At 46.2% G+C, this 11613-nt stretch overlaps 1 protein-coding gene across 1 annotated transcript; it reads left to right on the top strand.

Annotated features, from left to right (window-relative positions):
- The first annotated feature begins 5490 nt into the window (after positions 1-5490).
- On the top strand, positions 5491-8810 carry JAGN1 (jagunal homolog 1). Its single transcript, XM_054481429.2, has 2 exons — positions 5491-5749; positions 7873-8810. Exons 1-2 carry the CDS (start codon positions 5661-5663, stop codon positions 8333-8335), a joined length of 552 nt encoding a protein of 183 aa, XP_054337404.1. The 5' UTR covers positions 5491-5660; the 3' UTR covers positions 8336-8810.
- Positions 8811-11613: the final 2803 nt, after the last annotated feature.

Below are 11613 nucleotides of genomic sequence, written 5' to 3'. Positions count from 1 at the left end.
CCGTCTCTACTTAAAAAATACAAAAAAATTAGCCGGGCGTGGTAGTGGGTGTCTGTAGTCCCAGCTACTCAGGAGGCTGAGGCAGGAGAATGGCGTGAACCCGGGAGGCGGAGCTTGCAGTGATCCAAGATTGTGCCACTGCACCCCAGCCTGGGCGACAGAGCAAGACTGTCTCAAAAAAAAAAAAAAGACTGAGCCGGGGGTGGTGGCTTATGCCTATAATCCCAGTACTTTGGGAGGCCAAGGCAGGTGGATTGCCTGAGGTCAGGAGTTTGAGACCAGTCTGGCCAACAGACTACCAAGCTGTTGCTAGAGCTGTGAGAAAACAGGGACTCAGACAGACTCATATATTGCTGGTGAGAATATAATTGGTATAACCACTATGGAAGGCATTCTGGCAAGATCTATCAAAATTTCAAGCACAATGTATTCTTTGATCCAGCAATACCACCTCTGGGATTCCAGACTATAGATCTACTTGACCATGAGTGAAATTATATATGTACAAGGTTATTCTCTGAAGCTATATTTGTAATAGCAAAATATTGGAAACACAAATGTCCAACAAGAGGGGGTGCGTCAAGTAAATTATGTTATAGTCATATGATGGAATGGCACTAAGGAAAAAGAGGGCCAGGCGTGGTGGCTCACGCCTGTAATCCTAGCACTTTGGGAGGCTGAGGCAGGCGGATCATCTGAGGTCAGGAGTTGGAGACCAGCCTGGCCAACATGGTGAAACCCTGTCTCTACTCAAAAAATACAAAAATTAGCCAGGCATGGTGGCACGCTCCTGTAATCCCAGCTACTCAGGAGGCTGAGGCAGGAGAATCGCTTGAAACCAGGAGGCAGAGGTTGAAGTGAGCCGAGAATGTACCACTGCACTCCAGCCTGGGCAACAACAGTGAAACTCCATCTCAAAAAAAAAAAGAGTAAGGATGTTCTTTATGTTTCTTTATGATCTGGAGAAAACAGTCAAGATATATTGTTCAGTCAAAACAAGGCAGGATCAGGGCACAGTGGCTCACACCTGTAATCCCAGCAGTCTGTGAGGCCAAGGCAGGAGTATTGCTTGAGGCCAAGAGTTCAAGACCAGCCTGGGCAACACAGTAAGACCTTTTCTCTACAAAAAATACAAAAATTAGCTGGGTGTGGTGACACACATCCCAGCTACTCAGGAGGCTGAGGTGGGAGGGCCCCTTGAGCCTAGGAGTTCGAGGTTGTAGTGAGCCATGATTGTATCATTGCACTTCAGTCTGAGCAAGACCCTGTCTCTAAAAATATAAATAAAATAAGGCAAGGTGTGGTGGCTCATGCCTATAATCCTAGCACTTTGGGAGGCTAAGGCAGGAGGTTTGCTTGAGGCCAAGAATTTGAGACCAGCCTGGGCAACATAGCAAGACCCCCATCTCCACAAAAAATGTAAAATAAGCCAGGCATAGTGGTGCATGCCTGTAATCCAAGCTACTCACATGGCTGAGGCAGGAGGTTCACTTGAGCCCAGGAGGTCAAGGCTCAGTGAGCCATGATGGTACCACTGCACTCCAGCCTGGGCAACAGAGCAAGACCCTGTCTCAAAAAAAATAATTAATTAAATAAAAAATAAAAATATCATTCTGAGAGTCTGTAGCTTCCCCAGGCTGCCAAGGAAATTCATGGCACAAAAACAGCTATGAACCTCTGCTCTAAACAGCTATGCCTTTGCATTAGCATCCTTTCCGTATGACCATTTGCATTTTGTTTTTGAGACAGGGTCTTGCTCCATTGCCCAGGCCGGAGTGCAATGGTGTGATCATGGCTCACTGCAGCCTCAACCTGCTGGGCTCAAGCGATCCTCCCATCTCAGCCTCCTGAATAGCTGAGACTACAGACATATGCCATCCTGCCTGGCTAATTTTATTTTTAGAGATAGGTTCTTGCTATGTCGCCCAGGCTGATCTCGAGTTCCTGGACTCAAGCAATCCTCCTGTTTCAGCCTCCCAAAGTGCTGGGATTATAGGCATGAGCCACCATGCTCAGGGTCTCATCATGTTGCCCAGGCTGGCCTCAAACTCCTGAACTCAAGTGATCTTCCCACCTCAGCCTCATGAGTAGCTGGGACTACAGGTACATGCCACCACAGCCAGCTTATTGTTTGGTTTTTGAACCATGTAAATGCATTACCTAGTCAACATTTTAACTTAAAAAGATATTCTTAGGCCCAACTTTGGGGAATGATTCATTTGGGTAAGGGTGGGGCCCAGAAATCTGTGTTTTTAACAAGCATCCTGGATGAGTCTATCACAGATGGTTCTACACCAGGCTGCACAGACAGCAAAAACGATGAGAACTAATGTGGAAGCAGGTGATCCTTGGTGCAGTAAGATGGGTCCTAAAGGGTCAGCAGGATTTCCACAAGGCAAAGAAAGACATTCTAGAGAGCCTGGGGGCGGTGAGAAATATTCCTGGCCCGTTTCCCCAGAGGTCCTGAACCCTCTTAGTTATCCCTCAGTGGGTCCTGAACCGTTATCCTTTAAACAGAGCAGTAACAGATCTTGTAGTAAAAATCCTCCAGCCCTAGGGTCACTTTGGTCTGAGTTCTTATAGTGCTATTGCTGCGTGATCCTGGGCAAGTCACTTCCCCTTTCTGAGCCTTAATTTTCCCTTGTGTAAGATAATGATAACAAAAGTAATTATCTCCAAGGGTATTGGAAAAAGAGAATTAGTTCACGTGTGTGAATATGCCTAGCATAGAGTAGGTACTCAATAAATGTTGTTGATTTCTTTTCTCTCACTCTGTCGCCCAGGCTGGAGTGCAACGGTATGATCTCTGCTCGCTGCAACCTCTGCCCCCCGGGTTCAGGCGATTCTCTTGCCTCAGCCTCCCAAGTAGCTGGGACTACAGGCACGTGCCACCACGCCCAGCTAATTTTTTGTGTTTTTAGTAGAGACGGGGTTTCACCGTGTTAGCCAGGCTGGTCTCGATCTCCTGACCCCATGATCTGCCCGCCTCAGCCTCCCAAAGTGTTGGGATTACAGGCGTGAGCCACTGCGCCCAGCCTTTTTTCTTATTTTTTTAAAATTTGAGACAGGGTCTCACTCTGTTGCTCAGGCTGGAGTGCAGTGGTGTGATCTCAGGTCACTGCAACCTTCGCCTCCCGGGTTCAAGCGATTCTCCTGCCTCAGCTTCCCAAGTAGCTGGGACTACAGGCATGCACTAACACACCCTGATAATTTTTGTATTTCTTTTGGTAGAGACAGGGTTTCACCATGTTGACCAGGCTAGTCTTGAACTCCTGACCTCAAGTGATCCACCGCCTTGGCCTCCCAAAGTGCTGGGATTACATGTGTAAGCTGTGCCTGGCCAGTGTTGCTGATTTCTTGCTTGCCTTTCTCAGATCCCAGCCACACAGACTCCCTTCCTAGTGTGAGCCCCTTGCTGGTCATATGTGCTCTTGTTACCCACCTACAGATGTTAAATCCCAAGGAACTCAAATCTGTTCCTCTCTGTCCATTGCCACCTCCTAGCCCAAGCCACCCCTAGGATTGCCTGAATTACTGCAGTAGCCTTCAAGTGATTCTTCTGCTTCACCCTTGGCCCCTGCAAGCCATTCTCTACACAGCAACTAGATCTATCTTTATTTATTTATTTACAGACAGTGTCTTACTCTGTTGCCCAGAATGGAGTGCGGTGGCATAATCATGGCTCACTGTAACCTTGAACTCTTGGTCTCAAATGATTCTCCCACCTCATCCTCCCGAGTAGCCTGGACTACAGGCACGCACCACCATGCCAGCTAATATTATTTTATTTTTAATTTTTGTAGAGACGAGAGTCTCACTATATTGCCCAGGCTGATCTCCTGCCTTGGCCTCCCAAAGTGCTGAGATTACAGGCTTGAGGCACTGTGCTCCCACCTAGACCTATCTTTTAAAAATGCAGAACTGTGTCATTTTCCTGGTTAAACCTTTTAGTGGTTCCCCAAACCCCCTGGGATAAAGACTTAACTCTTTACTGAACCCTCCAAATGCTCCAGTCACTCTTAAGTTTCTCAGTTCTTTGAACAGCCAAGTGCTCTCTGGATTTGGGGCCTTCCCATGTGCTGTTCCCTCTGCCTGAAAAGCTCCTCTCCTCCCCACCTCTTTAGCTAATTCCCACTCAGGCTTCAGACCTCAGTTTAATTGCTGCCACTGTAGAGACTTTCCTAACCCTCCAGGTCAGGGAGAGAGACCTCATTTTTCCTCCCTCAGCCTCCTGTGTTTTCTTGTATTTCTTAGCTTCATGGGTACAAGTTCTTCCCCTGACTGGGCTGTGATCCCTCAGGGGAAATGGACCATGTTTATTTCTGTGTCCCCAGGTCATAGCAGAGCATCCTGGTGCACAGTGGATGCTCACTATACACGCTTTTTTCTTTCTTTTTTTCTTTATTCGGATAATATAACTTCTGTCTTTAAAGTTTTGCTTAGTATTTTGTTGTTGTGGTAAAATGCACATAACATAAAACTTACTATGTTAATCATTTTTAAGTGTACAGTTTCAGTGGCATTAAGCACACACATATAGTTGTGCAATCAGCACCACCATCCATCTCCAGAACTTTTTTCATCTTCCCGAACTGAAGCTCTGTACCCATTAAACACTAGCTCCCCATTCTCTGTCCACCCCTCAAGCTTCTGGCAATGGTCATTCTACTTTGTCTCTACAGATAAAGTTTATTTGGAAATAATTTTTCTTTCATGGCCTTGACATTTTTGAAGAGTACAGTCCAGCTCTCTTCTAGAATGTCCCTCCGTCTGGATTTATGTTATTTCTTCATGATTAGTTTCAGTTAGGTATTTTTGGCAGAAACATCATAGAAGTGATGCTGTGTCCTCAGTCTATTAAAAGAGGCACAAGATATCAGTTTATCTCATTATTGATGAAATTAACTGACTATATGGTTAAGGGGGACAAGCCAGATTTCCTCACTGAGAGGTTCCCTGTTTCTCTTTGCAATAATTAAATGTGAGAAACTTATTTTGAGACAGAGTCTCATTCTGCACTCTGCCCCCCAGGCTGGAGTGCAGTGACACAATCTCGACTTACTGCAACCTCTGCCTCCCTGGTTCAAGCGATTCTCCTGCCTCAGCCACCAAAGTAGCTGGGATTACAGGAACCCGCCACCACACCTGGCTAATTTTTGTGTTTTTAGTAGAGACGGGATTTCACCATGTTGCCCAGGCTGGTCTTGAACTTCTGACATCAAGTGGTCCACCCACCTCGGCCTCCCAAAGTGCTGGGATTAAAGGTGTGAGACTGTGTGAATGATGTGTGCTCCAGGGAAAGTCACAGAATGTATCAGTTTCCCCCTCTGTAAAGTGTGGACAGAGGTATCCTAAACTGATATTACAGCTTCAGAAAGTAAAAGTGTTCAAGCGGCCTCTGGGCGCCGGCAAAACAGGCTGGGGATTAATCTCTTGCGCGCTCCACAGGAGGAGGGGCTGGGCGGGGCGGGGGCGAGAGAGAACGAGGGCGCCTGCGCGGAGAGGGGTGACCATAGAGTCGGTCCTCCAGAGACAGAGGGGCCGGAAGTTCTCTTCACAGAGCCGCGCGGCTGCGGCGGCGCAAATAGGGTCAGTGGGCAGCTTGGCGTTGTTGCGATACTAGGTCTGCGTGAGGGGTTCGGGGGTTCTGGGCAGGCATAATGGCGTCTCGAGCAGGCCCGCGAGCGGCCGGCACCGACGGCAGCGACTTTCAGCACCGGGAGCGCGTCGCCATGCACTACCAGATGAGGTATGAAATGAGGCGAGGAGCACGGAGGCTTTCTCCCCGGCTGGAGCCTGCGGGGCTTGTGGAGCGACGCCGGCCCGGCCTCAGGGTCTTGCTCCCCAGCCAGCCCCTGCTCACCTGCCAAGTCCCCTCCTCCCGTGACGGCTTCAGGCCTGTCCCCCATCCTGGAAAGCCCCGTGGCCCCCGCGAGCTCCACCCCTTGTTCCGCCCGGTGCCTTGAGGGGATCCAGCCTCGCGGGCTCCCGCCCTGCGTGGGCTCCCGAGTCACGTCGATGCTGGCCCCGCAGTATCACCTTCGAAACCGAATTTCTAATTTGAGCCTCAGCTTCCTCGTCTGTAGAGGGAGAGAATAATCTGCCTTTTAGGTTTTGATGAAAGATTAATCAGTAATTCGTGTAAAGAAAGTAGCATAAGGCCTACCACGTAATATATGGTAGGTGTTATATTTTGGGCCGTTTGGGGGGATATAGACAGTAAAAGGCAGCCTTTCCTAAGGACGCCTTGCCTAAAATGAATTTTATAAACACTCCCACGTAAGGGGTATTTCTACATTCAATTACTAGTTCGACAAATACTGAGCTTCCAAACATCATACACTGCTAGACACTAGGTTATAATAGTGAGCAAAAGCAGACATGGTCTTTGTATGCATGTTATACCTTCAATAAACAATTTTATTTAAGAAAAAAGAAAAACTATTCCCTGCCTTCATGGAGCTTGAAGTCTAGAGGTGACTGTTTTTTTTTTGTTTTGTTTTTTTCAACCTTTCCACATTTTCTACAATAAATACTTTTAAATAAAAATTTTAAAATTTTTACTTCCTTAAATCCATTGACCTCTCCCAGAATGTTCTTCACATCTTTCTCTCCAGAGTTTTAAAGAATGACAAGCTCTTTGAACTCTCATTTCTTTCACATCTCTAGGCCCCGGCTGAAAGGGGCCTCACAACTTAAGCAGGTGTTTTCATGCCAGCCCAGAGTAGAAACATTGCCCTTAGGGATATGAGGATACGTTTGGGACGTGAGAGAATTAGAAGAATAAGAAAAGTATGTACTTCCTTTGGATGAAAAATCTAGCTAGAGAAGTATGGGCAGCCTGAGTACCTTTCCTCTCTGCCAATACCTTCTCCTTCCAGACTTTAATCCTATGGTGCAGTCAGCGTCCTCTTGCTAAACACAGCTCTGAGCTACCCTTCTGCCTTTTTATTATTATTATTATTTTTATTTATTTATTTATTTTTGAGACTGAGTCACGCTCTGTCGCCCAGGCTGGAGTGCAGTGGCGCGATCTCAGCTCACTTGTAAGCTCCGCTTCCCGGGTTCACGCCGTTTTGAGCCTCAGCCTCCCGAGTAGCTGGGACTACAGGTGCCCGCCACCACGCGCGGCTAATTTTTTTGTATTTTTAGTAGAGACAGGGTTTCACCGTGTCAGCCAGGTTGGTCTCAATCTCCTGACCTCGTGATCCGCCCGCCTCGGCCTCCCAAAGTGCTGGGATTACAGGCGTGAGCCACCGCGCCCGGCCCTGCCTTTTTATTATTAGTATTGTTGTTTTTTTTTTTTATAGAGATGGAGTCTCATTTTGTTGCCAGGCTGGTCTCAAACTCCTGGGCTCAAGCAGTCCTCCTGCTTCAGCCTACCAAAGTGCTTGGATTAGAGTTGTGAGCCACCATGCCCAGCCTCTTCTGCCTTTAACTCTCATAGTCTTTGTGATTCATATCCCACTAACCCTCTCCCCCTAACAATATGTTCCTGCCACACGTAACCACTTGCTTTCCTGGAACACAAATACTTGGGCCTTTTTGCCTGCATGCTCCTGCATGGGATGCCCATCTTCACTCATTCCTGAGCCTAGTTCAGATATCACCTGCCTGTAGATAGCCATCTCTGACATTCCATGCCAGGCAGAGTTGATTCCTCCTTCCTGTGATCCCATGTATCTGGGAACATATATTTACTAGAACTTTTTCACTTCATTTTCTAATTACTTTTTCCTCCTCTGTTCTTTGTGCCCGGCTTCTAGGCTGTTTTATTCAAATTTGTATCCCAGTGTCCAGTACAGTTGCCTGGCATATAGTTGGTGGTAAGAAAAATTTGAAAGATACTTCTCCCTCTGCTCTGCCCCACAGTGTGACCCTCAAGTATGAAATCAAGAAGCTGATCTACGTACATCTGGTCATATGGCTGCTGCTGGTTGCCAAGATGAGCGTGGGACACCTGAGGCTCTTGTCACATGATCAGGTGGCCATGCCCTACCAGTGGGAATACCCGTATTTGCTGAGCATTTTGCCCTCTCTCTTGGGCCTTCTCTCCTTTCCCCGCAACAACATTAGCTACCTGGTGCTCTCCATGATCAGCATGGGACTCTTTTCCATCGCTCCACTCATTTATGGCAGCATGGAGATGTTCCCTGCTGCACAGCAGCTCTACCGCCATGGCAAGGCCTACCGTTTCCTCTTTGGTTTTTCTGCTGTTTCCGTCATGTACCTGGTGTTGGTGTTGGCAGTCCAAGTGCATGCCTGGCAGTTATACTACAGCAAGAAGCTCCTAGATTCTTGGTTCACCAGCACACAGGAGAAGAAGCATAAATGAAGCCTCTTTGGGGTGAAGCCTGGACCTCCCATTGAATGAAAGGACAGTAGTACAGCAGTTCTAAAATCTCTTCTGGTGATTTTAGCAGCTGTGATGTTGGTACCTGGTGCAGACCAGGCCAAAGTTCTGGAAAGCTCCTTTTGCCATCTGCTGAGGTGGCAAAACTATAATTTATTCCTGGTTGGCTAGAACTGGGTGACCAACAGCTATGAGACAAACTTCGGCTGTTTGAAGTTGAACTTTGAGATTTTTCTTTAAGAATGAGCTTCATCCTCACCTCCACTCGGTCATTCTTCCCATTTCCATCCATTACCCCTTAGCCATTGAGACTGAAGGAAATAGGGAATAAATCAAATTACGTCATCTCTAGGTCACGGGTCAGGAAACATTTGGGAAGCTGCTCCCTTGGCAGACTGTGGTCTCTTCTGCAAAGCATTTTAATTAAAAACCTCAATAAAGATGGCCCTGCCCACACTGTGCCTTGTGTTTGGGGCTTGATAGAGTGTGAAAGGTGTGTTGCTTGAAAGGTGTGGCCTTAGACACTAGGAGATGATGGGTAGAAGCTCCTTGAGAAACCTAGCAGTGGCCATAGAGAAGTAGACTGGGTATGGGGAACCTAAGTCATAGTTCTAACCTACAGCTGATTGGTAAGAACTATGGGCCAGACATTTAATCTCTCCATCTATGAAATAGTCCATTCTCATTTATCTAGCTTAGGTTATGGGCTCTTCTTTTAGTTGGATATTCACATTTATCTTTCAGTGTTAACTGGGTATCAGTTATGAGTCTACTACTGTATAATGGCATCCAAAAGAATTTTAAAGTACCTCTGTTTATACGGATTTACAATCTAGTAGAAACTTGTTATTCATGTGAAACAGTGAGCGTAATATCTAATGCTGTGGAGCAAGTACATTAAAAACAGGAAGGGAGAGATCTGTGATTAAACTAAGGCCCTTTCACACCTAAAATTCTGACACAGTATTTATTGCATGAAAGATAATGTGTCTCTTTGCACTTGATTTTATTGTCTCTGGATGATGCCCAGATCTTAACTGCAGAGCTCTGCCCTCTCCAGAGTTGTAGTCATTATTTTGTTCTATAAACATTGTGTATGTGGTTAGTCATTATTACTGAGTCACTTTTTTTTTTTTTTTTAATTGAGACGGAGTCTTGCTCTGTCACCCAGGCTGGAGTGCAGTGGCACGATCTCGGCTCACTGCAAGCTCTGCCTCCCAGGTTCACGCCATTGTCCTGCCTCAGCCTCCCAAGTAGCTGGGACTACAGGCGCCCACCACCACACCCAGCTAATTTTTGTATTTTTAGTAGAGACGGGGTTTCGTCGTGTTAGCCAGGATGCTTTCGATCTCCTGACCTCATGATCTGCCCTCCTCAACCTCCCAAAGTGCTGGGATTACAGGCGTGAGCCACCGTGCCTGGCCTTTTTTTTTTTTTTTTTTTTTTAAGGCGGGGTTTCATTTCCCTCACCCATGCCGGAGTGCAGTAGCGCCATCTTGGCTCGCCCCTACCTACCAGGCTCAAGCAATTCTCCTGCCTCAGCCTCTGAAAGTGCTTGTATTACAGGTGTGAGCCATCGCGCCTGGCTGGCAGTACTTACAACTCTAAAACCTCTTCCTCTAGATGTCCTAATTATCATCTTAAAATAAGTATGTCCCAAACAGACCTTCGTCTTTCTGCCTCATACCCATTCCTCTTCCTGCATCCCTTTGTTCAAGTGAGTATACCAAGATTACAGCTCTGGATTATTTGTTCCATGAGTCCCTACTATGATCTTTGGTGCAACTTAAATGCCTTAAGCTCTGAGGTTTCCAAAGTGGTCCCAATCCACCAGTCCTGCATTGTCTCCCAATACCCCCAGTCTCATGCTGTCTTAGTCAACTAAACCTCTTATGGATCCCCATGTAGGTTTCATGGTTTCCCAGTTTCCTTTGCTTAAAAATTTCCCTTTTCTATTTTTATACTGCTTTATTAATTATCCTTTAAGGCCCAGTTAATATGGTAATTCTTGAGCTTTCTGGTTCCTTCAATTCAAGGAACATGAATTCCTTCTCTGAGTTCTTATTTTACTGCTTTTAGGTGCTGCGCAAGAGGTGCGAAAAACATGCAATTCTTTTAATTTTTTTTTTTTTTTTTGAGACAAGGTCTTACTCTGTCGCCCAGGCTGGAGTGTAGTGGCATGATCTCGGCTCACTACAACCTCCGCCTCCCGGGTTCAAGTGATTCTCTTGCCTCAGCCTCCCTAGTAGCTGGGATTACAGGCGCCTGCCACCGCGCCCGGCCTAATATATATATATTTTTTTTTGAAACAGAGTCTTGCCCTGTTCCCTAGGCTGAAGTGTAGTGGCTCGATCTGGGCTCATTGCAACTTTCCCTCCCAGGTTCAAGCAATTCTCCTGACTCAGCCTCCTGAGTAGCTGGGATTACAGGCATGTGACACTATGCCTGGCTAATTTTTGTGTTCTTAATAGAGACAGGGTCTCACTATGTTGGCCAGACTGGTCTTGAACTCCTGACCTCAGGTGATCATCCTGCCTTGGCCTCCCAAAGTGCTGGGATTACAGATGTGTTACTGTGCCCAGCCTCACATGCAATTATTGACAGAATTATTGTAAACTAAAGTCAGGATGTATTTCACAGAGGATAGAACCAAACTGAAGTAGAGATAGAATTTGGAGAGTAGTAGTAGATGGAAATGTATGGATAATGGAGTTAGTATGTGCACCAGACACAGATTGCTCATTTTTAAAGAATTGGGATGCAAATAGTTTGAAATTTCTTTGGTTATTGGAATGGTACTTTATGGACTTAGAGTACCATCAGAGACCCATTATGAAAATTATTGTCAACAATGTAAACAAACCAAAATCATTTAGTTTATGTTAGTTTTCTGCTTGTTAGGTTGTTGGAATTTTGCTTTTGTGGACCTTTCCTATCACCTTTTCCTGCCTCATGGTTGTAGTGTTCCCTGAAGCAAACAAGATTCCCTTGTTGAATCTTGATTTAGTAGAAAGAACATTATTTGAATCAGAAGATATGTTCAAGTACCAATGCACCTACCAATCATAGGACTAAAATCAACCCTCCCTATTTCACAGATTGTTATAAAGATCAAATAAGGTGGCCGGGTGCAGTGGCTCATACCTGTAATCTCAGCGCTTTGGGAGGTCGAGGCAGGCGAATCACCTGAGGTCAGGAGTTTGAGACCAGTCTAGCCAACATGGTGAAACCCCATCTCCACTAAAAATACAAATGGGCAT

Source organism: Pongo pygmaeus, chromosome 2, assembly GCF_028885625.2.
Source record: "Pongo pygmaeus isolate AG05252 chromosome 2, NHGRI_mPonPyg2-v2.0_pri, whole genome shotgun sequence".
Lineage (NCBI taxonomy): Eukaryota > Metazoa > Chordata > Mammalia > Primates > Hominidae > Pongo > Pongo pygmaeus.
This window is presented reverse-complemented; position numbering and strand designations above follow the sequence as displayed.

Bases quoted from the DNA above. Each gene is read 5' to 3' on its own strand.
- JAGN1 (XM_054481429.2), top strand. From the start codon at position 5,661: ATGGCGTCTCGAGCAGGCCCGCGAGCGGCCGGCACCGACGGCAGCGAC. The intron at 5,750-7,872 runs GTATGAAATGAG...TCTGCCCCACAG, and splicing joins GCCATGCACTACCAGATGAG to TGTGACCCTCAAGTATGAAA.